Here is a 27740-nt window from a genome sequence, read left to right as displayed (position 1 = left end):
AATGGGGAGACACTGAAAGGTTTTCACTGGAACTGAGAATGGACTTGATCCAAGGCTGTGCAGCTCAACTGGGGACAGCTGTCTGGCCTCTACCAGTTCTCATGTGGACAAGTACTACAGTTACACCCTAACTGCTTCCCTGCCTCTCTCCTGTCTCCTCTCAGCCCCTTCTTCACATGTAGGAACGAGAAGGATCTTAGCCTGTCAATCATCCATGACACCCTCCGCTAAATAAATAAATAAATAAATAAATAAAGCCCTTCAAGCATCCCAATGTTCTTAGGATAAAATAAAAACTCTCCACCAAGGTCCACAGAGCCAAACACAACCAATTCCCCCCTTAAAGGACTAAGGGCATGCGTGGTTTGGGAAGCAAGACTTTCTGTTTCATTCATTCAAAAAACATATGCGGAGTGCCCACCACATGAAGGCCTGCTCTAGGCATTTGAGATACAGCAATGGATAAAATGGAAATCCCTGGAGCACCTGGGTGGCTCAGCGGGTTAAACTTCTGACTTCCGTTCAGGTCATGATCTCCTAGTTCGTGGGTCTGAGCCCTGCATTGGTTTCTGTACTGACAGTTTGAAGCCTGGAGCCTGCTTCAGGTTCTGTGTCTCCCTTTCTCTCTCTGCCCCTCCCCTGCTCATGCTCTCTCTGTCTGTCTCAAAAATAAACAAAACATTTAAAGAAAAAAACGGAAATCCCTGCCCTCATAGAGCTTTTCACATAGTGAGAAAAACATTAGAGGGTATGCAAGAAGGAATGACCAGCAGAGAGCCTCCGAAACAAAGCTTCAGTGATTGGTGGGTTGGTGGGGGCAAGGATAAGCCAACATAGGCAGGTCTGATCATGAGCTCTGCCCAGTGGCTCAAGCTTCACAGCAGAGCAGAACCAACAACAGGCTGAGGCTCAGAAAGCAGAAGGCAGCACAGAAGCACAGAGGAGATCCTCTGCCTTCCAGAACCTAGGGGCAGGAGATGGCACATGCCCCCAACTCTCTGGAGGACTTTGACTCTTGCCAACAAGGAAATGAATGCCATCCACCAACCCTGAATGAGGGTGTTGGTTTGTCTCCACCTACCTCACTGTGTTTAGGCCCTTGAAGGCAGGGAATGGCCTTAGTGCCCACCTAGCCAAGCACCTGGCCCAGGAGTAGGAGGTGTGACCAATTGTGAGGCTCATCAGCACCCATCACCTTCTCTCTCCTTCCAAGATGCACAGCTATGGCACATTTCCCAGCCTCTCTGCAGTGCAGAGGTGACTGCAAAGTGGGAAGCCATGACTTAGCCAATTCAGACTGGACCTTAAACACCATGTGCCCCTCCATGTTCTCTCTTCACTGACCAGCAATGCAGAGGACACAGTGGGGGACTGAGACTTGGGGACAACTGAACCATGGATGGGAGGAACCTAGAACCCAATGGGTGCCCCAATACACACACTAGACTGCAATGTGAGTGAGAAACACACCTTGGTTTATTAAGCCACTTAAAATTTTGAGTTGAATAGTTAGGGCATTTACACATATTGGCTAATATGGGCTCCTTGCTTGTTAAATGTGCATTAAAATGATAATGTCCTGAGCAGAAGTAACTTCCCTAAAGTCCCTCTAACGTTGGCAGACAGGTCAAGGCATTTGGGAAACCTCTTTCCCCAAAAATGAAGAGTTCAGCCCACCAATGAGGAAGAGTCCTGTCCAGATCAGATTCTTTCTCTAGAGCACCCACCTTTCCATCATGTACTCCAGGTTGGTCAGCCTTGCTTCCCCAGTGGAGACAATGTGGATGGCGTAGGAGCTGAGGGAGCGGTGGATAAACCCCCGGGAATGCAAGTATCTCAGGGCGTCAGAGATCTGGAGCAGCAGATGCACAATCACCTCCATGTGGAGCACGGGGAACTGGGACCGCTAGAAGCAAGGGATAAAACAGCAAGGAACAACGCTGGGCTCTGGACACTACAGAATGCTTTGCAGTTTCCAAAGTCTTTTCAACTGATCCTCACAGCTACCTAGGGTCCTCATTTTATAAACGGGGACCCAAAAGCTGAAGGTTAAATGACTGGCTTAAGGTCCCACTGACCCTGGCCCTCTGGCTCCAAGCCTAGACTCCTTTCTCTGAACTGAGCTGTTACACACCACAAAAACTGAAGAGACAGTTCTGAAAGCCTGGTATGTACATCCAGGGTGGGCTCACCACCACCACCAATGAGCCTGCCCTGCACCCATCTAAGCTTGTGCTGCTGAGAACTTGGAAGCTTAAAGGACCAGTCCAGCCCCTGCCCTGGGCAGATGACTGATCCTAAGGGGAAAGAAATTCACTCACACCAATGTAGCTGACTGATCAAAGTCATACTGGTCTCTCCTCAGAGAAATGGCATTCTTTTTTTAAAAAAAATTATTGAAATATGATTGACATATAATGTTATATTAATTTCAGGTGTACAACACAATATTTCAACAGTTCTATACGTTACATAATGCTCACCATGGTAAGTTTAGTCACCATACATTACTACGACATTGACTATATTCCCTATGCTATACCTTTCATCTCCATGACGTATTTTGGCTTGTTTTTGTTTTTGCTTTTTTGAGAGAGGGTGCAAGTGAGCGAGGAGCAGATAGGGAGGGTAAGAGAGAGAATCCCACAAGGGGTGAAGAGGGAAGGAGAGGGGGGGAGGGGGGGGGAGATAAGCGGGGCTCACCTGAAGCGGGGCTTGAGCTCACAAAACCGTGAGATCATGATCTGAGCCAAAGTCCAATGTTTAACTGACTGAGCCACCCAGGTGCCTCTCCATGATTTGTTTTGTAACTGTTAAGTTTGTACCTCTTAATCCTCTTCACCTATTTTTCCCACCCCCTACCCTCTACCCCTCTGGCAACCACTAGTTTGTATTTATGAGTCTATTTCTGTTTGGTTGGTTGGTTGTTTAGTTTCCACACACAAGTGAAATGATATGACATTTGTCTTAGTCTGACTTATTTCACTTAGCAGAATATCCTCTCTAGGTCCATCCACATTGTTGAAAATGGCAAGATCTCAATCTTTTTATGGCTGAGTAATATTCCATGGGTGAAACATATTTCATATTATCATAATTTCACGTTATATATATGTATATTTACCATATATATTGTATATACATATATACACATTATACACATATCATATAGATATATACATATATCTCACCTCTTCTTTATCCATTTATCTATTTGTCGACACTTAAGTTGTTTCCATATCTTGGCTATTATAAATAATGCTTAGGGGTGCATATATCTTTTTGAATTGGTATTTTCATTTTCTTTTCATAAATACCTAGTAGTGGAATTGCTATATCATATAGTAGTTCTATTTTTAATTATTTGAGAAACCTCCATGCTATTTTCAACAGTGGTTGCACCAATTTACATGCCTATCAACAGTGCAAAATGGTTCCTTTTTCTTTTTTCAAAAAAATTTCTTAATGTTTATTCATTTTTGAGAGAGACAGAGTATGTGCGGGGGAGGGGCAAAGAGAGAAAGACACAGAATCTGAAGCAGGCTCCAGGCTCTGAGCTATCAGCACAGAGCTTAATGTGGGGCTCGAATTCATGACCTGCAAGATTATGACCTGAGCCGAAGTCGGATGCTTAACCAACTGAACCACTCAGGCACCCCAAAGGGTTCCTTTTTCTCTACATCCTCACCAACACTTATTATATCTTGTCTTTCTGATACTAGCCATTCTGACAGGTATGAGGTGATATTGTGGTTTTGATTTGCATTTTCCTGATGTTTGGTGATACTGAACATCTTTTCATGTGTGTTTGCTAACTGTATGTCTCCTCTAGAAAAATGTCTATTCGAGTCCTCTACCCATTTTAATCTGATCATTTGGCCTCCCTCTTTTTCTTTTTTTTTTTTTTTTTGGTATTTAGTTGCAATATATCATTTGCAAATATCTTCTTCCATTTATAGTCAATTGGCTTTTTGTTCTACTGATGGTTTCCCTGGCTGTGCAAAAGCTTTTTATTTCAGTGTGGTCCCAATAGTTTATTTTTGTTTGTGTTTCCCTTGCCTGAGGAGATATATCCATAAATTTGTTGCTAAAGCCCATATCCAAGAGATTACTGCCTATGATTTCTTTTAATACTTTGATGGTTTCAGGTCTCACGTTTAGATCTTCAATCCATTTTGAGCTTATTTTTGTGTATGGTCTAACAAAGTGGTCCAATTTCATTCTTTTGCACATAGCTGTCCAGTTTTCCCAACACCATTTGATAAAGAAACTGTCTTTTCCCTATTGTATGTTCTTGCCTCCTTGGTTGCACATTAACTGACCATATAAGCCTGGGTTTATTTCTGACCTCTCTATCCTATTCCCCAGAGAAATGGCATTTTAAGGTATGCCTTCATCAAATGACAGGAGAAGAAAGGGGAGGAGAGGGAAAGGGAGGGGAAGAGAAATAACACTAGTAAGTTCTTAGGCAGGAGGAATGGCTAGCCATTTTGGGAAAGGACTCTTTCTGGAGGGTCTCTTCTCATTCCAGCCTAGGATCTTTAGAATAAAGTCATAGAGAAAGAAAAACAAATGCTTCAGGACCTCTCTGAAGGCACATCTCAGCCCAAAGCACACTTCCTAGGGAGTCAATGGGCCCTGAAAGATGTTCCTACAAAGAAATCTGAAAAGTGAAAGGGAGTGATACAGGTCTGTATATAAACAAACCTCTCTCTACAGCAAAGGCCCTGAAAGAAATAAGTGAAACTACAGGAAAACAAAGCCAGGGGCTGTGTGATTACAGTTAGCTAGAAATGCATCTGTGTGTTTTCTGGGTCTGCTGAACTCTCAGAGGTTTGATGAAGAAACAGGACAGACAATAAAATCACACTAGTTCCAATCAGGTCCTTAAGTGGTGCATTATATACCCTTAGAAAGTAAAGAATTAGGAGGTTTATCGTCCTCACATACACAAATGGGAACTCCACTGCTGGGGTAGGGGGAAGAGGGCAGCGGTGAGAAGCAGAGAGGGCAGCAAGAGAAAATTCACCAAAAACAGCCATTTACCCGTTCGTGGAGAACACCAAACAGTGTGCCGACAGTGATGCGCTCGTAAACAAGGCGGGTCTTCTCTAGGTCTTGGGACAGGCACACAGCCATCAGCTGTAGCAGGTGCGGGTGCCGCAGCTTACTACAAAACAAAAGCAAAAGCAGCTTCACATGAGGTAGAGGGCAGAAAGATATGATGAAAAAATGAGTGCTTTCCTTCCTCTAGGCCCCTTGAACACATTCTAAACAAATACCATTTGTACCTAATGTCTTTCTAAGAAAACAGGATGGGTGGGGTGAGATAGGGATAGGGGAATCTATGGTCTCTCACTGATCAGAACCTGAGGGCGTAGTCATCGACAATGATGATGACAAGACACAACATCACCAAGAGCTACTGATCAAGGTACTTTACATGCATCATCTCCATCTTAACAACCACCTGTACGAAATACTTTATACTCATTTTTGAGATAAGGAAAACAAGGTCAGGGAGATGTCAGAAACTTGCCCAAGGTCACACACCCCTCAGTCTCACATCAAAGCCCACATTGTGTATATGCATCCTTCCAGCCTCCTGGGGTCCCTTTAGGCTGATTTCCCCCAAAAGGAAGAGTTTGGCCTCTGATACATCTCTTGCAGGGGTTGAGTGTCCTACTCAAGGAACTGGGTCCATTCACTCAGCAGTCCTGGTGTGAAACCATGATCCAAGATCCTGCTTTAGCAAGAGCTAAAGGATTAACCCTGGAGCCGCAGGAAACTTAAGGTACTAAGGTAAACCCATGGGCATGTCCTCAATGGCAGAGACTCAGTTCCTCAGTTGTGTGGATCTCATGCACAGCCATCATCTATGAAGACAGGACTGTGCATGCTGTCCTCTTGGGTACAGGGCCAAAAAGCCTCAGGGGCTACTGGCTTGGAGGCTGGCTTGGAGACAACTGTTATGGGAAGTCAATCAGCTAACAGAATTAAGCCCCTCAGCACCACCATTCCCACCCCTCAGGCTATCCATTAATTTCCCTTTCTCTCTCTCTCTCTCTCTTTGTCTAGAAGTCAAATGAGCCCATTCCAACAGTCAGGAAATGCTGAGGCTGAGGGGGGCTGGTCTCCACACCTCTGCAAAAGCACCAGCACCAGCACCGTATAGCCCTGAACTTGGGTCTGTAAAGAGACGTGGATTGTAATGCACCAGGCTCTTGGGCTTCTTTCTCACCTGCTGTGTTCCTGCTCTGCAATTAACAAGTCAGCCAGCCGAACCCTGCTGCAGTGAGGATGGGTGGGGAGATTCAGCTCCTTCACTGTGACCCTGCTCCCATTCCACACCAGACTACAAGGGCAGGAGAAAGTGCGAGAGCAAGGAATGAGCAGCTCTCCCAGGCAAAAACAGGAGAAGTGGCATTTACACAGAATCTATAATGCAACTCCACTCTGCACCATTGGGTCCTCCCTTCCCCTACCCCCCTAGTCCTAAAGCACCCTCTGGAACTTAGTATGAGTGGCAGGAAGTCACTGAAGGATTTGAGGGAGGGAGTGACTTCACCAGGTTTGCATTTCTTTTTCATTTTTCAATGTTTGTCTATTTATTTACTTATTTAAAGTTTATATTATTTATTTTGAGAGGGACACAGAGAGTGTGAGTGGGAAAGGGGCAGAGAAAGAGGGAGAATCTCAAGCTTTAGCTGCGCTATCAGCCCATGCTGGGCTCAAACTCAGAAAACTGAGAGACCTGAGCTGAAATCAAAAGTTGGACGTCCAACCAACTGAGCCACCCAGGAGCCCCTATTTATTTATTGGGGGGGGGGGGGGGGGCAGGGTGGGCAGAAAGAAGGGGAGAGAGAAAATCCTAAGCAGCATCCATGCTATTAGCACAGAGCCCAATGTGAGGCCTCTATCTCATGAATCGAACCATGAGATTATGACCTGAGCCGAAATCAAGAGTAGAATGCTAGCCAGGTGCCCCTGGGTTTGCATTTTAGAAAGACAACAGCATTAGGGGCACCTGGGTGGCTCAGTCAGTTAAGTGTCTGACTTCAGCTCAGGTCATGATCTCACAGTTCGTGGGTTTGAGCCCCGCATTGGGCTCTGTGCTGACAACACAGAGCCTGGAGCCTGCTTTGGACTCTGTGTCTTCCTCTCTCTCTGCCCCTCCCCTGCTCATTCTCTGTCTCTCTCTCTCTCTCAAAAATAAATAAACATTAAAAAAAAAAGATAACAGCACCAGCAGTGTGGGGAATGGTAGGGAGGGGTGGTCAGAGAATGGGGAACTGGCTAGGAAGCCAGTCTGTGTGAGGGGCACTGATGACTTGAACAAAGACCACAGCAGTAGGACAGAAAGGAGGGGGGACCTGGTAACAAATCTGTGGCACAGGCAGGAAACTAGGGGATAGAGGGCCTCAGGAGTCTGGCAGAGGCCTTTTTGGAAAGGTGTTTCTTCTAGACAGGGAAGAAGCATCCAGGTTCAAGCAGGCCAAGAAATCTTGGCCAAGACAACTCTTGGGACCCTGCAGGTGCCAGGTCTCTGGGGACTGAGAATACCCCAGGCACTTTTGTCATAGACAAATCCCATTACCGCTTCCCCCGCCCCCGCAGTTGGCTGGTGAGAGCTGTAGCTGATGCCTGTTCTGGCTTCCACAGAGGCCTCAATCAATACCCTCTGGCCTATATCAGAGACCAGACGGTAACCACTAAGCTGCCTCTAACTCTAGAAAACAGAGAGATTAGAACATCATCATGAGTAATCTTTCAGATAAGTTGTTCTGGGGTGGGGGATGGGGGGCATCTGGCAATGTCTGTAGATGCTCTGAGTTGTCACAGTCACAACGGTGGAAAGGGGTCAGCAGAGGCTGGTACCGGCATCCAGTGAGTAGAAACCAGAGATGCTCTTAAACATCCTACACTGCACAGGACAGCCCCCAACAACGAAGGATACCAGCCAAAAACATCAATGGTGTCCAGGTTGAAAAACCCTGATTTTGACGTATATTCTTCATTGTTTGTGTTTTGGGGGAAACCCTCCACACATAAGGGAATCACATGAAGCCCACCCTTCCTGTGGGACTAAATCAGACCTCCCACTGGCCAGCTTCTGCTTACTTGGTCATGACCATGTAGGGGCCACTGAAGAAAGAGAAGGTAGGCTCATCATCAGCTTGAATCACTTCCTTTTCTCCAATTACTGGAAGAGATCCCAGGTAGGCCAGCTGTGCTCCCCCTGTGAGATAAAACTGAGAGCAGAGCACAGCTTCAAATTGAGGGGAGAAAAGAGGAAAAGCAAAATGCCCTCAGAATCCTGTGCCAGCTAAAAATAATAACTGCTATTTACCAAAAGTTGCTGAATTCCCCTATGCACTGGACACTATTCTTTAATTTGTACTATCTTTAATCTGCCTAGAAACCCTGCAAGGTTGTAATATTCTTTCCCTTTTACTAGTGAGGAAACCAAGGCTCATGAAGAGAGGTCAGATGCCTGCCTGAAGTACCAGGCTGGGGCTCACAGGCCTCTTGTGCCCCCACAGAACCCAGACCTATGTGCAGCCAAGGCCAACATTCCTGCTCCCTCCTTCCCACCCAAGGCTGCCTAGGCACAACCAACAGATGCAGGGCTAGGGAAAACTGTCAGCAAACATCACCCAGACACCCAGTTACATTCCCAAATGTCTCTCTTTGATGGGCAGAACCAAGAACCCAAAAGATATTTTCCCTCAACACATTTCTCAGTTCAAAATCTCAATGCCTTAAAGGCATTCCAACAAAAAGTTATGGAGGGCAAGTCAACCACCAATAAGACCTATGGGGTCAGTGTAGCCCTCTGCTTCTCTTCAGGGAGACATGTCTGGGGCCCTCACTGGGAATTAATGAAAGGATCATTTTCTAAACTCCCCAAATCTAGCCCAATGTCATTCAAGGGAACTTTCCAGGGCTTTCTCCGTTTTTCAGTAAGGACAAGAAGACTAAGAGTTATCTGTCCTGCAAAAGTAGTAAAGAAGAAACAGAACACTCTGGAGAGGATAAGGAAAAAAGAGTTGGACAGGGTTGGGGGAAGTGGGGCCAGAGTCAGGGCCAGTTGGCTCTCCAGTTGGCCCTGCAAATGCTGGGTGTCAGTGGCAACCTCTTACCTTCCCAAAGCCAAAGCTGTAGATATTTTGCGCAGAAATGACTCCAGCTTTAAGCAGTCGGTTAGGAGAGCCACTAGGGTTTCTAGAAGTATTTTTAAAAGGAAGAAAAGTAAGAATTAACCATATCCAGAGGAACTGAGCTATGAATTAACCATATCCAGAGCTATGAGAAAGTGTAGTTCATTTTGTCTTTACTACTTGACTGTTTATCATGAAACTACATAAGAGCCAGCCTATGAGAGGGCCCTGTGATTTCCACCTCCTGGTAATCTTGCCTTTGTATGTTTCAGATAGGGCAGACCTGTTAGGCCAACTGGGCACTGAATAAATGATGGAGTGGTTGATTTCCAAGGCTAGATCCACCAGAGCTTCTGTTCTGATCACTCTCGGATCCCTTGCTCTGAAGGAGGCCAGCTACCATGTTGTGAGGACACTCTAGCAGCCCGATGGAGAGGCCCAACACCCACTACCAATTTGCCAGCCATGTGAGTATGCCATCTTGGAACTGGATCCTCCAGTCCCAGTGAAGCCTTCAGATGATAAAGCCCTACCTGACATCTTGACTACAACTTCATAAGAAACCCTAAGCCAGATCCACGTAGCTAAGCCATTCCCTGAATTCTGACCCACAGAGATTGTGTGAGATACAAATGTTTATTGCTGTTTGAAACTGCTAAGTTTGGGTGGCTTGGGGGTGGATTCAATATGCAGCAATAGATGATGAGTTCAGATGGTCAAAGTTGGAAAGAATCAAAACATGTCTTTTTTTCTTTTAAGAACAAAACATCTTATCCAGCTTTTATTTTTATAGATGGGACAAATGGAGCCCAGAGAGGGGGAACCTGCTGGTCTGAGGTCACAGAGCAGCAGGAATGGCCAGACAGACCCTGATACTCATTCCAGCCACTGCTCTTTCCACATGCCACACCCAAACCACCACCGTGGGACACTGCACACTGGGACCCCCCATGAACTGAGAGTCTGGCAAGGAATGGCTTATATTTCTTTGGCTCCCCAAGGCTGGCATGGTGCCATACATGTAGTAGGTGCTTACTTAATGCTTTCCGAATGAGTAGTTGAGGCTCAGATTGAAGGACAAAACATTCTGCTAGTGCTGGAGCCATTTTCCCTCCCTCAGCAAATGGCAAAGGAGCTGCAGGTAACAGTGTGTACTCATCCTCACCCCACATCAGCTCTGTGAGGCTCCATGTGCCCACTTTTCACGCACAGAAGCAAATTCTTTACTCTGCTTTCAGAGATACTTTTAGGCTCTATCTCAACTTTTTTTTTTTTTTTTTTTTTTTTTTTAATTTATTTTTGGGACAGAGAGAGACAGAGCATGAACGGGGGAGGGGCAGAGAGAGAGGGAGACACAGAATCGGAAACAGGCTCCAGGCTCCGAGCCATCAGCCCAGAGCCTGACGCGGGGCTCGAACTCACGAACCGTGAGATCGTGACCTGGCTGAAGTCGGACGCTTAACCGACTGCGCCACCCAGGCGCCCCTAGGCTCTATCTCATTGGCAACTTAGGCCAGGCTGTCCCTTCCTCACTTTTAGCTGCTGTGAGGTTTAAATGAGGACTCCACAGTTTGGACTGAGATAAACTGGACATCCCAATTTATACGTAATGTTCCAGTATCATTCGTGGTAGCATCCCCTTCACTCGCAAAGCAGCCCAGCATGGAGGATAAGCTATCTGGTCAACGTAATCTGAGTGGACATGCCCCCTTCTTACACCAAATTCTTAATCTCCTCTAGAAACAGAGGCTACATGCTCAGGCCTCAAATATCCAGGGGACAACAACTGTTTCCTGCCCAGGGGAACAGATTTTGAGGTGGCAGCAACGGCATGCCTCCCCAGCAGCACCAGAACAGGAGGATACCATTGACAATACTCCCCCTTCCCATCTGGGGCTTCTCAGGTATGTGAGTGGCTTTTTAAAGGGTATGAGCTCCGTTTAAGCAGAGGAACTGGCTGTTCTCCAGCAGGGACTTGGACTATAACTACAATCAGATCAACATTTCTTGCTCTTTTACCTGAATTTCTCAGGCCATGTCTATTTAAGTAAATTCAGCTGGGTGGAAGGGGGAAAACGGACTTCCGTTATCTATAACAATACAACCATCTGTTCTTCTCAGTTCAGTGCTTTTTCTTTCCCCCCAACCAGGCTCTGTGTAAACACGTACCTGTGAGGAATCTTACCGACATGGGCCTCACTCACAGATCTGAGAAGCCAGTTCTTATCTCAAGGATTCATGTGTTTTCTTCACATTAAAAAGGGGGATGTATGTACTCCCACTCTACTTTCCATTAAGTACTGCATGGTCCAACCCCATTAAAAAAATAATGTTTCATCTAACTATAAAATAAATGCTACATCTAGATTAGTATCTGAAATTTGTTAGGTTTTTTAACACTTAACTTGGATTTTCCTTTAGGCTGGCCCTTGTACCCCCTCACCTTGTACTCAGCCCTACCATACAACAAGCAGTGAAGGGCTGGCGATGGTGAGCAAGACACACACAGGCCCTGCCCTCTTGGGGTTGTGGAACTGTATAAAATTTCTGAATGTGACAGACTCCATTTTGAAGTTCCATCTTCCTTTCCAACTAATGAACTCCTGAACTGGGCCAGAAGCAGCAATGGTTTCACAAAGCAGTTGCCCATAAAATTCAACAGAACAAATGGCATTCACGCCATAAAACTGTTGGTATGAACTTTAAGACAGAATAGTTTACTAATGCACACCAAGAATAGTTTTATTTGACGGCACCAAAAAAAACAGAGAGTAATCAAAAATAGCTCAAGGGGTGCCTGGGTGGCTCAGCTGGTTGAGCTGACTTCAGCTCAGGCCATGAACTCACTGATCATGAGTTCGAGCCCAGCGTCGGGCTCTGTGCTGACAGCTCAGAGCCTGGAGCCTGCTTTGGACCCTGTGTCTCCTTCTCTCTCTGTTGCTCCCCTACTTTCTCACTTTCTCTCTTTCTCTTTCTCTCTCTCTCTCTCTCTCTCTCTCTCTTAAAAATAAAGAAAGGTTAAAAAAAATAAAAAAAAAAAAACCCAGCTCAAGCAGTTACTTAGTACCAGTTAACAGGCTTTTTCCTCTTCTTTATCTAAGTTCTATAATTAGCCCCCTTCTTTCTCACAAAAAAGACTCACTTTCCCCCACTTTTCTGCTTGGTACCAGAATCTGTGCTCCCTGAATTGCAATTGTGAGACCCCAAATAAAAGGTCTTTGTGTCTTGTTCAGTTTTGCCTCCTTTTCTCAGTTAGCAGTGTTCAGTCTTATTAGAAACAGGCAAGAACATATATAAATACAATAATTACAAACTGGGATAAGTCTCTCCAAACTCTGAAGGAGGGAACTCCACACAAGGGGGAGGGCAAGGACAGGCAAGGAGGCGAGCTCAGCAGGGCCTCCAAGGTCAGATGAGGAAGTGGGAGTTTATTCTGATAGCTATGGGGAATGACCTAAAGGGTTTTTGGCAGAGACTGGCAAGAGTGGCAGGGGGGCATGGGGGGAGCAGTTAGAAGTAACTAGACCATGGGGCACCTGGGTGGCTCAGTCGGTTAAGCGGCCGACTTCGGCTCAGGTCACGATCTCGCGGTCCGTGAGTTCAAGCCCCACATCGGGCTCTGTGCTGACAGCCTGTTTCAGATTCTGTGTCTCCCTCTCTCTGTGACCCTCCCCCGTTCATGTCCTGTCTCTCCCTGTCTCAAAAATAAATAAATGTTAAAAAAAAAAAAAAAAAAAAAAAAAAAAAAAAGTAACTAGGCCTCGAGGGAATTAACTCATTTTTCCTAAGAAGCCAACGGCACCCAGAAAGAAAACCAGGACTTGTGCAGGGAAGGACAGGACAAGGAAGCCTTCGAGGGTGTGACAAGTCTTGCAACTCTGACTACAGAAAGTGATGCCATCAGAGAAAATCAAAATGGAAAGGATTCTCTGGATACAAACCCTGAATTAATAAAGCCCTAAGAACTTTATTTTATTTTGTTTTATTTTAAGCCCTAAGAATTTCAAATAGCTAGGCAGTTGAGCATGGAGATAAACCTGAGGCCCACCTCCTGCAGCTGTGATGGGGTTAGGTGGGCTGCCCACTAGCTGGCAGCAAATCACGCCAGCTTAACACAGCCTGAGGACACTAGGTTAAGCATTTGTATTCTTTTGTAGTCTTAGAGATAAAGGAACGCTCTTTCCATGGTTTGGGAGAGGACAAAAAATCCAGTTGGCTGCTCTGCTGGGAAGGAGTTTTCTGCAGGGCTCCTCAGACCTGAAAAGTTCTTTCTTTGCTAACCACAGGGTGGTGCCCACTAGAGCCCAGAACTCATTTCCCCTGGACATTCCTGGATAGGGGCATGACAGCTGAAGGCGCTCCTCTGGGTACATTTTTAAGCGGCCACATCCTCTCCTTCAGAGCTCAGCACTTAGGGTGGGCCAGATCCTGGAGGGGACCAACATGGAGGGGACCATGGTGGCTCACGGTGCAGGACTCCTACAAGAAAGGCTGGGGTGATGCCCGCCGAATATTCCACTTGGCTCAGCTCAAGGCAGCACTCACCCCTGTATGAGGCCACCAAGCCTGGGTGGGCCACTGATGAGCCGCTGAGGGGAGTCAATCTTCTTTAGGAGGTCATAGGAGAAGCCCTGTATGATGGCCTGCATGTGCGAGGCACAGCGCTGCATGAACTCCACCATCTGCAACACAGCGTGAAGATGCTCAGTGCTGAGGCAACTAGTGGCTACCCTGGCTTTCAGTGCAACTGGAAGAGTCTGACATGAATGAGCTGAGGAGCCAGGAGCCCCTGACAGGGAAATCTCTGGAAAGGGAAGGGCTCAAGTGATTTTTTTTTTTACAGAATGTTTCCAGAGAGGTGATTTGGCAATCATTTCCTCCAACTCCCTCCATTAACAGATGAGGAAACTGAAGCAGAAGGAGCAAAATTACTTGTCTAAGGCGAACAGCTAATGAGTTGGAGAACCAGGGGGAGGGAAGGGAGGCCTCTGCCCACCTCCCTCCTCCCTCCACATGCCAAGTATTGTGCACGCACTTTATGCTTTACATCTGTTATGTTATTTAGACCTCATTCAAACGCATCACACCTGCCAGTGTGCAGCCTCAACAGGTTATGTAATGTCAGTGGGCCTCAGTTTCCTCATCTGTTAAATGGGGACAATAACAGCATCTACATGACCGATTTATTGTGAAGATTAAATGACTTAATACTGAGCTAATTTAATTCAGAACCTCTGATGTGTAGTTAAGTGCTAGTCAAGGGTCAAAATTACAACTGTTCTCCCTCCTCAGGTGCCTGGGAGGCTCAGTCGTTTAAGCGGCCAACTTTAGCTCAGGTCATGATCTCACTCACAGTTTGTGGGTTCAAGCCCTGCATCAGGCTCTGTGCTGACAGCTCAGAGCCTGGAGGATGATTTGGATTGTGTCTCCTTATCCCTCTGTCCCTCCCCTGTCGCACATGGTCTCTCAAAAAAAACTCTTCTTCCTTCTCACTGAATGGTTGGCCAGGAAAGAAAAGTTCACTAATCTTGCCTGAGGTTTTATAGCTGGGTAACTTGCTTCAACCCAGGCCTGTGTGTCCAGTGCCGATAGCAAGACCACTACAAGCCCTGTGCTGTCCCCAGGATCAGCCCCTGATCCCTGGGCTCCTGGCTTCCAGCCCAGTGCTCTGCCTTGGCTGTGGCTACAGAGTGGGCCCAACCTTACCACGGTGCTACGCTCCTTCCCTGCTGTCAGGGCCCAGGTCTGTGGATTTTGACCCTTCTCGTCGTGGAGTCGAAGATCACCCCCTGCATCCAGCAGTTTACTGAGGATCCACTGATTCCCTGAAAATGCTGCTGCATGAACAGGGGTGCTCCCATCAAAGCAGCGGCTGGAGGGGAAAGTAGCAGTATTAAGGTGGCAGGATTCAATGGGTGACACAAAAAGCTCTCTTTTTACAAAGGAAACCTTTGGGAGGATTATAATAATATCATTTGTGAGGCTTTGCCAACAGGGGCTTTATACACATCCTCTTTTTCCACCCTTACCTCTACCCTTCAAGGTGGTATCATTTTCCAATATACAGATAAGGAAACAAAAGGGCAAAGCTGAAATTCATACCCAAGTATGGGTCTGGTTCCAAATCTGGTATCCCTTTTCCCATTGCTCTTTGATACTGGCTGCTCTGAAACAATTTCTTCATGTGTGTAGGGTCTCGAGGTCAGGCTGGTGAAGCACAAACTAACCAGACACCATCCCTCTCTTGTGAGAATGTCTCTATCTCCCAAATCCCCCAGTAGAGGCCCGCAAAACCTTGGCACCAGCAATCTGATCAAGAATCTACAGGGCCCAGGGACGCCTGGGTGGCTCAGTAGGGTTGAGCGTCCGACTTTGGCTCAGGTCATGATCTCATGATTCATGAGTTTGAACATCGTTTCGGACTCTGTGCTTGACAGCTCAGAGCCTGGAGCCTGCTTCTGATTCTGTGTCTCCCTTTCTCTGCCCCTACTCCACTCATACTCTCTCTCTCAAAAATAAACATTAAAAAAAAAAGAAAATTAAAAAAAAAAAAGAATCTACAGGGCAGCTGGGTGGCTCAGTTGGTTAAGTATTGACTCTTGGTTTTGGCTTAATTCATGATCTCATGGTTTGTGAGTTCAAGCCCCACATGGGGCTCTGTGCTGAGGGTACTGAGCCTGCTTGAGATTCTCTCCATCTCTGCCCCTTCCTTGCTTGTGTTCTCTCTCTCTCAAAATAAATAAATAAACTTAACAAAAAAAGTCTGCAACTCAGGAAAACGTCACCAAAGCCAATTAACAATCTGAAGCATAAAGGGGTGGCATTTATTGTGTTCAGAATACAGTGATATGTGATATATAGCTGTGGTTTCTTAACCTGGCTGCACATTAGGACCACACAGGAAGCTTACTGTGGTTCTTGTGAAACAGAAACACAAACAGGAGAAGGCAGAGGGAAAAGAGAAGGAGAAGAAGAAACAAAATGAAAACGGAGGAGGAAGTTGAGAAGAAAGAAAGGAGTCTGAAGGTGGTAGTGCCTGACTGGCTCAGTTAGTAGAGCATGGGACTCTTGAGGTGATGTGAATCTTGAGGTCATGAGTTCAAGCCCCACACTGGGTGTGGAGCCTACTTTAAAATTAAAAAAAAAAAAAAAAAAAAAAAAAAAAGGAAAAAGAAAAAGTCTCCCTGGACGGCTTAGTCTGTAAAGCATATGATTCTTGATCTCAGGGTTGTAAGTTTGAGTCCCATGTTAGGTAGACAGATTACTTAAAAATAAAATCTTGGGGGGTGCCTGGGTGGCGCAGTCGGTTAAGCGTCCGACTTCAGCCAGGTCACGATCTCGCGGTCTGTGAGTTCGAGCCCCGCGTCAGGCTCTGGGCTGATGGCTCGGAGCCTGGAGCCTGTTTCCGATTCTGTGTCTCCCTCTCTCTCTGCCCCTCCCCCGTTCATGCTCTGTCTCTCTCTGTCCCAAAAATAAATAAAAAACGTTGGAAAAAAAAAAAATTTATTAAAAAAATAAAATCTTGGGGCACATAGGTGGCTCAGTCAGTTAAGTGTCTGACTCTTGATTTCAGCTCAGGTCATGATCTCACAGTTCATGGGTTCAAGCCCCACATTGGGCTTGCGTTGACAGCACTGAGACTGCTTGGGGGTCTCTCTCTCTCCCCATCCCTCCCCTGCTCACAGTCTCTTTCTCTCTCAAAATTAAATGAACTAAAAAAAAAAAAAAAACAAGAAAAAGAAAAAGAAAGAAAGACAAAGTATTTAGAAAAATAAAAAATAAAACAAAATCTTTAGGAGCGTCTGGGTGGCTCAGTTGGTTAAGCCTCCAACTCTTGATTTCGGCTTAGGTCATGATCTCACGGTTATGGCATCAAACCCCACATCAGACTCTGCGCTGAGCATGAAATCTTCTTGAGATTCTCTCTTTCTCTCCCTCTGCCCTTCTCCCCAACATGCACTCTAAATAAATAAAATAAATAAATAAATAAATAAATAAATAAATAAATAAAATCTTTAAAGAAAAAAAAGTCTCCTAGTTCCAGATCCTCAGTTCTCTTGCTCAAAGACAGCTATTGTTACAAGTTTTTATATCCTTTCAGAAATCTTCTCTGCAGGGGTGCCTGGGTGGCTTAGTCGATTAAGCAGTTAGGCCTCAACCTTGATTTTGGCTCAGCTTATGAGTAATCTCACAGGTTCGTGAGATTGAGCACTGAATGGGCCAGGCTCCATGCTGACAGTGCAGATCCTGTTGCAGATTCTGTTTCAGACCCTTTCTCTCCCTTTCTCTCTGCCCCAACCCCACTGGCACACATGCATACTCTCTCTCTCCAAATAAATAAACTTTAAAGAAAAATTTTTAAAAAGAAATGTTCTCTGCATATACAAGTAGGAATAAGAATATGCTATATAAACTGTTCTGCATTTAAGTTTTTTCACTTAATGTATCTTGGAGAAATTTCCATATGACAACATACAAGTCACTCCAATTCTTTTTTTTTTTTTTTTTTTAATTTTTATTTATTTTGAGAGAGAACGAGAGTGTGAGCAAAAGCTAGGGAGGGACAGAGAGAGAGGAAGAGACAGAATCCCAAGCTGACAGAACAAAACCTGATGTGGAGCTCACACTCACAAACCATGAGATCATGACCTGAGCTGAAATCAAGAGTCAGACGCTCAACCAACTGAGCCACCCAGTTGTCCCAAGACATCTCAATTATTTTAAACAGCTGCATAGTGTTCTAATGTGTGGGTATACCATAATTTAGTTAATGAGCCATTAGGATATTTGTCAAAAATACAGATTGTCAAAGAACACACCAGACTGAGTCAGAATCTGCAAGCATGAGGCCCAGGAATGTGTGTTTTTTACAAGGTCCCCAGGTGGTGCCAACAAGGTTGGCCTGTACACACTTGAGATTTCATTGTGAACACTCTCCTGTTTCTGGGTCAGTCTCCAATGGCACACTAAACTGTAGGAACTATAATATCCTCCTAGAGGATGAAACTAGAGGCCTGCAGACTGATTTGGCAACCCAGAAGCATGTTTTATTTGGCCCACACAATGTTGTAAAAAGGAATTTAAGGGGTGCCTGGGTAGTACAGGTGGCTAAACGTCTGACTCTTGATCTTGGCTCAGGTCATGTTCTCATGGTTCATGAGTTCAAGCCCTGCATCAGGCTGTGCACTGATGGCACAGAGCCTCTTTGGGATTCTGTCTCTCCTTCTCTCTGCTCCTCCCCAGCTTGTGTTCACTCTCTCAATGTAAATAAATAAACTTTAAAAAAATTAATAAATAATAAAAAGGAATTTAAAACAACAGACAATATTTACATTTTATTTATTTTTGAGAGACAGAGCACAAGTAGGGGAGGGGCAGAGAGACAGGGAGACACAGAATCCCAAGCAGGCTCCAGGCTCTGAGCTGTCAGCACAGAGCCAGATGCAGGGCTCGAACTCACACTGTGAGATCATGACCTGAGCCAAGGTTGGATTGAGCCACCCAGGTGCCCTAACAACAGACAATATTTAATACTGGGAGACTTCACATTAAAAACTGGAATTTTCAGCCACTTGGAAATTTGGAAGATCTGGTCTCCCTGGCTCCCTTTCCTGCCCAGCAACAAATTCCTAACCCTTCTTAGAGTCTGTACTCATTGACTCCACTTGGTCCCACAGGCATCTGACCCCGGGCATTCAGTAGGCTCCAGCCACCACAGCATTTCCTTTGAGTACTTAAGAATACAACTTCCCCCCAGAAATTTCCCTTCACCTTGATCAGAAGATCAGAAGAAGATAAATGTGAAAATGGTCCTATCACAAAATACAAACCCATGTGGTTTGCCTTCCTCCCTTTGACAACATCCTTTCCTACCTCCCCCTGGTACTATGGGGACTTCTAAAAAAGGAAAGTCAAACTGAGTTCTTAAGGCCTGGGCTCCTGGTCTCATCTCTATCATTAGTGCACCATTATGGGCCAGTCACTTAAATTTTCTGGGCCTCAGTTCCCTAAACTGGAATATTAAATGTTTGAATGATTTGATCTTTAAAGAGCCCAACTCTAAGCCTGCACAAAACAGATGTAATTGAAGATGACTGGAAAATACTGCATTTTTGCTGAGAACTCCAGGGATTCCCCACTGTGGCCTCCTACAATGCTCTTACCTACAAACAGGTGAGACAGCCTTTCCTTTCTGAGCTTTGAAATTATTATTTTTTATTTTTTTTAACATTTACTCATTTTTGAGAGAGAGACAGAGAGACAGAGAGACAGAGAGACAGAGACAGAGCATGAGCAAGGGAGAGGCAGAGAGAGAGAAAGAGAGAGGAAGAATCAGAACCTGAAGCAGGCTCCAGGCTCTGAGCTGTCAGCACAAAGCCCCACACAGGGCTTGAACTCATGGACTGCGAGATCACGAACTGAGCCTAAATCAGACACTTAACAGACTGAGCCACTCAGGCTTTGAAATTAAACCCTGAGCCCCTGAGCTTTGAAATTAAACATTAATACAGGACAGGAAAGTGTATGTGAGTCTAGAAGGAAACAGCAAAATGTTCACTGTATTAAGTTATATCTGGGTTATACAAATCTAATACTTGTCTATTGGCATTTTTTCATTATACTTTTGCAAGCTTCCAAGTTTTCTCCCACTAAGCAAGCAATCTTATAACAAAAAACAAAACCTCCCCCCCCAAATCTTCTGACATCAATAATTTTTTTAAATGTTTATTTATTTTTGAGAAAGAAAGAGATCATGGGTGGAGGAGAGAACAAGGGAGACAGAATCTGAAGCAGGCTCCTGGCTCTGAGCTGTCAGCACAGAGCCCTATGCGGGGCTTGAACCCATGAAACATGAGATCGTGACCTGAGCCGAAGTCGGACACTCAACCGACTGAGCCACCCAGGCGCCCCTGACATCAATACTTTTTAAAGTACATTAAACAGGGCCTCCTCATGTGAGATGGGAATGCTATTTTATGACTTTTATTATTGTATTCTGGAATTCCTGTGAAAATCAGCCAAAATCAAGTAAGTATTCAAAATCTGTTTCTGGTTCTGTCCAATAGGAACTGTAAAAATACCTACTGTCCCCTCCCTCTTGAGAAGGTGGTTGTAAAGATCAAGTGAGCTGGTGCCTGGGAAAGCCCTGGGAAAAGCAAAAGTGCTACACAGAGAAGAGATGTTCAAGCGTAGCTTATTGATTACATTACACTGCTGTACCATATTATAAGTTGGGCCAACGATTAAACTCAGATTCTTTTAGACCACAATTACAAGTCATCCTGAGAAACTGATGCCAAGTATATTAAAGAAGAACTTGGTTGGTGGGTATATTAAACTGCTTAAGTGAATCATACAAATTGTAACCTGGGGTGGAAATATGGCAATTGTGCTGTTAATAACTAATTAATTAAGATCCAATTATTTCACTGGGCCTAGTAAAACTGCTTAGAAAGCTTTTTATTAGCAGTTAAAAGTATGTCTCAACATAGCTAATACAACTATTTTTCGCTGATATAAATTAGTAAGACTCTTTTAATATCTTCCCAAATAATTTCATAAATTCCCCAACTCATTTTAAAAACATACTACTGGGCCACCTGAGTGGCTCAGTTGGTTAAGCTAAGGACATGATCTCACGTTCAAGCCCTCACATTGGGCTCTGTGCTGACAGCTCAGAGCCTGGAGCCTGCTTCAGATTCCGTGTTTCCTACACTCTCTGCCCCTCCCTCACTCACTCACTCCCTCTCTCTCAAAAATAAAATAAACATTAAAAAAAATTTTGGAGGGGGGTTGCCTGGATGGCCCAGTCGGTTAAGCGTTGAACTTCGGCTCAGGTCATGATCTCATGGTTCGTGAGTTCGAGCCCCACATCAGGCTCTGTTCTGCTGATGGCTCAGAGCCTGAAGCCTGCTTTGGTTTCTGTGTCTCCCTCTCTCTACTCTTTCCCTGCTCGCTCTCTCTCTCTCTCAAAAAATAATCATTAAAAAAAATTTTTAAATGAAAGCATACTACTCATTTTCTAGACAGCGATGTTACTGTACTTACTGATTTGGATCTGATCCATAATCCACCAGAACATCAACTACCTTCGTAAGGCCTAGTAATGCCGCAACAAAAAGTGCAGTCTGGCCCAGGGAGTTAATTGCATCAACATAAATTCCTGCAAAACAAATGCAAGGGTCAATACAAACATCACGAAATCTCCTAAAACTAGAGAAGTTCCTACCAGGAGAAAATTTTAATTCCCTTACACAGTATTTTTATGTTTTACTACTGTAAGCTTTTTTTCAAACATAAAAACTCACAAATTAGCTAAAGGCAACCAGCATTCCATTCATCAAAAATACTACTTACAGAAGGTTGTATGAAAGTATCCCACCCCAGCACTCTAAAAGCCCAATTAAAATTATTTCCAGGTTATGGAGCACCCGGGTGGTGCCCAAATAATTTGAGCATCTGACTCTTGTGGAGCCTACTTCAGATTCTCTCCGTAGCCTCCCAGTCTCCCGCACCTGTGCTCTCCCTTTCTTACTAAGAAATGGGTTTAAGTTACTATCAGGTCCCAGTCTCCCGCACCTGTGCTTTCCCTTTCTTACTAAGAAATGGGGGTTTAAGTTACTATCAAGTCCCGTGACTGACAATCTAGTTGGTTCAAAAACACACAAACCAGCGCTAAACCCTACAAAACTAGCTTCACACTCAAGAAAAGTCAAAGGAAAAAAAAAAAAAAAAAAAAAGCCCCCAAACGAAAAAACACCAGCTAATAGAAAATAAACACAACCACTAAAAAGTACGTACCAAAACACAACACTACAAACTATCCCCAAACCGACTAAGCTTTTAAAACACAAGAGCTCCAAACATCCAAGAGCCTTAGCTTACCATAAATGCCTCCTAACCTATAGCGATTAAAAGAAAACAAAACCACTCAGACTGTGCTCTCTCCCTCTTACTCTCCCAAAAGGAGAGAAAGAACGATCATCAATGGCAATCAGCAACTGTAACGACAGCACCAAGAGCCAGCTTCACGCTCAGGAGAGAACACTTTGCCTCCTCCTCGTGGTTTCGGGTACTCTACACATTCAGAGAAACTTCTCTAGTAACAAACTATAGAAATGATCCCTGAAAGTATAGTCTTAACGATACACAACCCAATTTTCCAGAGTGAAAGAAACCCACCTACATTTCACTGATGGTGAAGTTTTTTTTCTTTATTTAAACGTAAATAATTTTTCAGGTGTACACTGGTATGTGTTTACCAAAGAATTATTCATTACCAAAGTTCGACAAAGCGTTTTTAAATAAACTGCATTTCAGAAGACATTTCAAGTCATCACTTTGATTACCATACAGTTGATAAGCAGCCAATCACACGCCATTTTTTTGCAACCTCCACCCCCGTTGCCGCAGCGTCAGGTTTAAGTGAATGATGACGACTACAAATGGCGCCGGAAGTCCAGGATGCGCCTCAGTTTAGACCAACCGTGTAAGTGAGGAATCTTTTTGCGAGAAATATGTTAAGAAGTAGATGATGAAACTTAAGCCCAAAGCCAAAGACTTGCATTTGCAAAGCACTCCGTTTTTATTTTTTTTGATGTTTATTTATTTAAAAAAAAATTTTTTTTTTAACGTTTATTTATTTTTGAGACAGAGAGAGAGCATGAACGGGGGAGGGGCAGAGAGAGAGAGGGAGACACAGAATCTGAAACAGGCTCCAGGCTCAGAGCGGTCAGCACAGAGCCTGACGCGGGGCTGGAACCCACGGACTGGGAGATCATGACCTGAGCCGAAGTCGGACGCCCAACCGACCGAGCCACCCAGGCGCCCCGATGTTTATTTATTTTTGAGAGACAGTGTAAACTGAGGAGGGGCAAAGACAGGGGACTGAAAATCTTAAGTGGGCTCCGTGCTGACAGCGGAGACCCCATGCAGCTGGAACTCATAACCGTGAGATCATGACCTAAATGGGAGGCTTATCAGGCTGACCCACCCAGGCGCCCTACCACTCCCTGTTTTTAAACTTAATCCTGTGATTATTATGTCAAAATACCAGACATAAATGTTCTTTTGGAGATTTTTTTTTTAACAAATGAAGGAATTTTTATTTACAGAAAAGTTGTGTTTAAATAAACACAATACATTAATTCTCCTGCTTAAAGTTTCAGGAGCTCTCAGCTCTTGGGCTAAGGACAATACACATAGCTTACTAGGCCGTTCACGGTCTGGCCCACAATCAGCTCTCCAGCCTCATTTTGCACCAAATTCCCTCTCACTTCAGCCATACTGAACTTAACAGCTCTAGGCTCACCATTTTACCTTCTGCCACAGAGCCTTTGCACAAGCTGTTCTCTTACAGGAATTCTCTCCAAACCCCTTCTCAACTTAACTTCAATTCATCATTAAGACATCTGTCCAAGTGTCCTCTAAGGGCACCCTTCCCTGACCTCCTTAACTACATCAAACATCTTCTCTGTGTGTTTCTTTGATTAATGCCTGCTCTTTGCACAAGACTGTGTCTCAGAAGAGCAGAGACTATGAACTGCCCTTGTATACCAACAATATCCCAAACACCTAGTATCGAATAATGAATCCAAGCAAAGGTGTCAGTGCAGAGAACTGGGCAAGATAGGGGTTGTAAACATTGTAATTGGCCATTTTAAGCCATGGGTGAAAATGAGTCACAAAATATCCTACCTAAATAACAAAGAGTTGAGTATGGAGCCCTGAGGCCCACTAACATCTAAGGGGCAAGCCGAGAGGACAAAGCCAAAAAGTAGGGAGAAGGAAACCAAAAGAGGTAAGAGAAAACCTAGAACAAGTGGGTCACAGTGACAAGGGAAATAAGAGTTTCATTTAACTTTTTTAAAAAGCTTATTTATTTATTTTGAGAGAGAGAAAGAGGGGGCGAGAGAGAGAATCCCAAGCAGGCTCCACACAGGCAATGCAAAGCCCAATATGGGGCTGGAACTCAGGAATTATGAGATTATGATCTGAGCCCTCAAATGACTGAGCCACCCAGATGCTCCAGGGAGATAAGGAGGATCAGTCAACAGCATCAGAGCTGGAGAAATCTAGTAAGAAGGATCAATGTTCTTGGTGAGAGCAGTACTAGTGGGGTTCATATTTCTTATTGCTCAGGTCTCACTGTGTTACAAGTATTTGTGCCATGTCTGTCTTCTTTACCAAACCTTCTCCCCTAACCTTGAGGGCAGAAACTGCCAAATTAGTCCTTTGGTGCCAAGTAAACTTATCTGACCAACAAAAGCAAGCCTAAGGGTAGAGAAGAGCAGCAAAGAACAATGTGGGAAGACAATTCTCCCACATTCTCCGTGGATGGCTCCTGTGTCTACATGTCATGAGAGTGAGGCACTAACTACCCTGTGTTCTAGACTTTTTTTAAAGTAGGCTCCATGCCCAACGTGGGGCTTGAACTCATGACCCTGAGATTGAGAGTCACATGCTCTACCCATGAGTGAGCCAAGGCTCCCCAGACTATCTTTATGAAGATGTCTGTATACCAAACTTCGGAAGATACAGTATCTCCTTTAGAGCAAAGTGCAGGCATGCTTACTGCCCAGTGTAATAAAGATAATGGCTCTTTGTGGAGCAAAGGGCATACTGTCTATTATAGAAGATTTGGATTCCCCAAGCTCAGGATACTTCTGCTGTAAAGCAACCCACTACGTGTGCAATATTATATAGCTCTTTGCATGGCTCTGAGGGAATTAGGGCCTGAGGAACCAGGACCAAAAAAAACTAAAAGTCTAGCTATTGCTGCTGCTATGAGTAATAAATTATCATTCAATTCTCTACCCAGGAATCTCATGTTTGCTGCCTGAATTGATAAACCTGTAGCAGGCTAATTTGTAAAACTGCAGACTATTCATAATTCTTGACAGGAAGGAACTACAGTTTAGGGAAGCAGACTGGTTAATCCCTGGGGTTCATGAAGTAACAAATTAAACCAACCAGGGCCTCTAAAGGCTTAGAGAAACACTTAGGGAGGCAATGAGCAACAAAGTCTTGAAAATCTACAGATAGCTGCAGAGAAAAGTAGGTTGAAAACCAGTGTCCCCACAACTTACACAAACAACGGCTTTTCGGTGATTTCCTAGTAGAAAACATTTATTCATTTACTCATTAATTCATTCATTCAACAAATATTTATTTCAGGCCAGTCCCACTGTAGCCATGTTGGGACTGATATAAAGGTGACCAAAGTAACCCCCCCAACAAGTGGCCAAAGGCAGCTTTCACAAAGACTGACTAAAAAGGTCAAAAGACCTGGGTTCAAGTGTTGAAGTCCTAATGACAACTTTTTTAGCCTGGGGCCTCCAGATGGGTCAGTGACCTAATTTCTGGGCCTCCTAGGAAGCAAGACCTGATATTATTTTTTTAACTTTTTTTATTTAATGTTTATGTATTTTTGAGAGAAACAGAGAATGAGAGAGAGAGAGCATGGGCAGGGAAAGGGCAGAGAGAGAGAGAGGGAGATACAGAATCCAAAGCAGACCTCAGGCTCTGAGCTGTCAGCATACAGCCTAATGCAGGACCTGAACTCACGAACCCTGAGATCATGACCTGAGCTGAAGGCAGACGCTTAACCAACTGAGCCACCCAGGCGCCCCAAGACCTGATATTAATAACCATGTGTGCCAGACACCATTCTAACTCGATCCTCACAACAGTACAATGGGAGGAAGATACCATTATCACTGTTTTATGGATTGAAAAAACAAGCTTTAGAGAGGTTCAGCAATTTTCCAGGGATCACAAAACAATCTGGCTCCAAAGTCCCTGCACTGCAACATATTGTCTTCCTCTCATCCTAATTCCTCAGCCTTGCTGCTCAGTATTACAGAAGCCTTTAGTAACCAAACAATGCTGTCCATGGCGTTAAACACAAAGGGGAGAGAAAGTGTTAATTTCTGAGAGCAGGAAACCTCGACAGCTTTGGGTGGAAGTAGGATGATAAAGGGTAAAGGGAATGAGAGGATAAAACAAATAATGGGTGTATAGGAAGGATAGATATTTCACTCTACTCTGCAATAGTCCATGAACCAATATAAAATGGTTCCTGGGCTGAAATAGAGGAAAAAAACATAAAACTTCCTGTGAAGCCTGAAAAAAATTTAAAAATGAGAAAACATTCACACTTGGAGAAGAGGTGGGAAAGTTGACACTTTCCTAAATGCAGTTAGGAGTATGAAGTGTTATAATGCTTGTGGAAAGCAATATGGCAATATCTATTAAATATCTATTAAAAGCTGGATCCAGAAATCCCACTTTGAATATTAAAAACCCATTATGTAAAGATATATTACAAAGTATTTTATCAAAGCTTGCCTCCAATGATACAAACTGTAAAAAAAGAATCTTAACCATCAAAAAGGGTATAGCTGAATAAATTATGGTACATACAGTTAAATATTAAGCAATTATTAAAATGGATGAGTTAGTTCTGTATCAATTGGACTAGAGATGGATAAGATGTAATGTTAAATGCAAGTTTCAGAATGCATATAGTATACCACTTTTGTAAAGGCAGATTAGTTATGTCTATCCATCTATCTTCCATCTACCTATGCATCCATCCATCTACTTTTGATTCCACTGGTTAAAATAACTTCACATTACTTTTGTAATAAAAACATTTTTTAAAGTTCATTTATTTATTTTGACAGAGAGACAGCCGGAGAGAGACACAGAGAGAGGGAGAAGAAAGTGAATCCCAAGCAGGTTCTGTGCTGTCGGCATGGAGCCTGACGCAGGGCTTGAATTCATGAACTGTGAGATCATGACCTCAGCTGAAACCAAAAGTCTACTTGAACCACCCAGGTGCCCCAATAAAAACATTTTTAAGGGTGGTGGGGAACTGGCTGGCTCAGTTAGTAGAGTGTGCAACTCTTGATCCCAGGGTCTTGAATTCAAGCCCCCCGTGTTGGTAATGAAGCCTACTTAATTAAAAAAAAAAAAATTCTTATAAGGATCACCAAAGGAAGCATGTTCTACACATTTCCTGAGAAGAACAGAGTTTGCAGTGGCTTCTCATAGCCATGAACTCAGGTGGAACAGTGAGAACAGAAGAGTGATAATCCAGATTTAAGAACAGAAATAGGGCTAGTGACAAATAAGTGAAACTGCAGAGAAACAAGTGAAACTGCAGTGGCTTTACTCACTGGCCTAAGAATTGAATCAGCTGAATATATGTTGCCGTCTTGGTGTAACAGGGCACTATGAAAGGCATTGCTACCTCCAACAAGAAATGAAGACTGCTGGGGTGCCTAGGTGGCTTAGTCGGTTAAGCATCCAACTCTTGATTTTGGCTCAGGTCATGATCTCCTGGTTGGTGAGTTCAAGTCCTGTGTCAGGCTCCGCACTGACGGCACAAAGTCTGCTTAGGATTCTCTCTTTGCACCTCCCCTTCTCTCTCTCTCTCTCAAATAAATAAATAATAAAAAAAATTAAATAAAATGAAGACTGCTTGTACAACTATATCACGTAACAGTCAGTAGGATTAGGAGACTGTTGATTTTTCTACTCCAGTGTGCAACAAGCATGGTGCATTAACAGCCC

The 27740-nt window shown here is 44.2% G+C and overlaps 1 protein-coding gene and 1 non-coding gene across 7 annotated transcripts in view; both read right to left on the bottom strand.

Moving 5' to 3' along the window:
• TEX14 (testis expressed 14, intercellular bridge forming factor) overlaps nucleotides 1–27740 on the bottom strand; it is a 122109-nt gene that overhangs the window by 43128 nt on the left and 51241 nt on the right. For 5 of the 6 annotated variants that reach the window (XM_060646546.3, XM_078437359.2, XM_060646547.3 and 2 more), the window contains 8 exons: nucleotides 21210–21324; nucleotides 14868–15033; nucleotides 13707–13843; nucleotides 9144–9225; nucleotides 8122–8252; nucleotides 6242–6355; nucleotides 5047–5170; nucleotides 1728–1906 (listed from right to left, as the gene is read on the bottom strand). In XM_060646546.3, coding sequence (XP_060502529.2) covers nucleotides 1728–1906; nucleotides 5047–5170; nucleotides 6242–6355; nucleotides 8122–8252; nucleotides 9144–9225; nucleotides 13707–13843; nucleotides 14868–15033; nucleotides 21210–21324 — 1048 coding nt within the window. The remainder of the gene's footprint in view (nucleotides 1–1727; nucleotides 1907–5046; nucleotides 5171–6241; nucleotides 6356–8121; nucleotides 8253–9143; nucleotides 9226–13706; nucleotides 13844–14867; nucleotides 15034–21209; nucleotides 21325–27740) is intronic. The other variant, XM_060646549.3, reaches the window with a different exon arrangement.
• On the bottom strand, nucleotides 22088–22302 carry LOC132688697 (small nucleolar RNA U3). The gene has a single exon (XR_009614670.2). It is a non-coding gene; the product is annotated as a small nucleolar RNA U3 (small nucleolar RNA).

Source organism: Panthera onca, chromosome E1 (genome assembly GCF_046562875.1).
Source record: "Panthera onca isolate mPanOnc1 chromosome E1, mPanOnc1 haplotype 2, whole genome shotgun sequence".
Lineage (NCBI taxonomy): Eukaryota > Metazoa > Chordata > Mammalia > Carnivora > Felidae > Panthera > Panthera onca.
The sequence above is the reverse complement of the archived record's forward strand: the minus strand, read 5'-3'. Positions and strand labels throughout refer to the sequence as shown.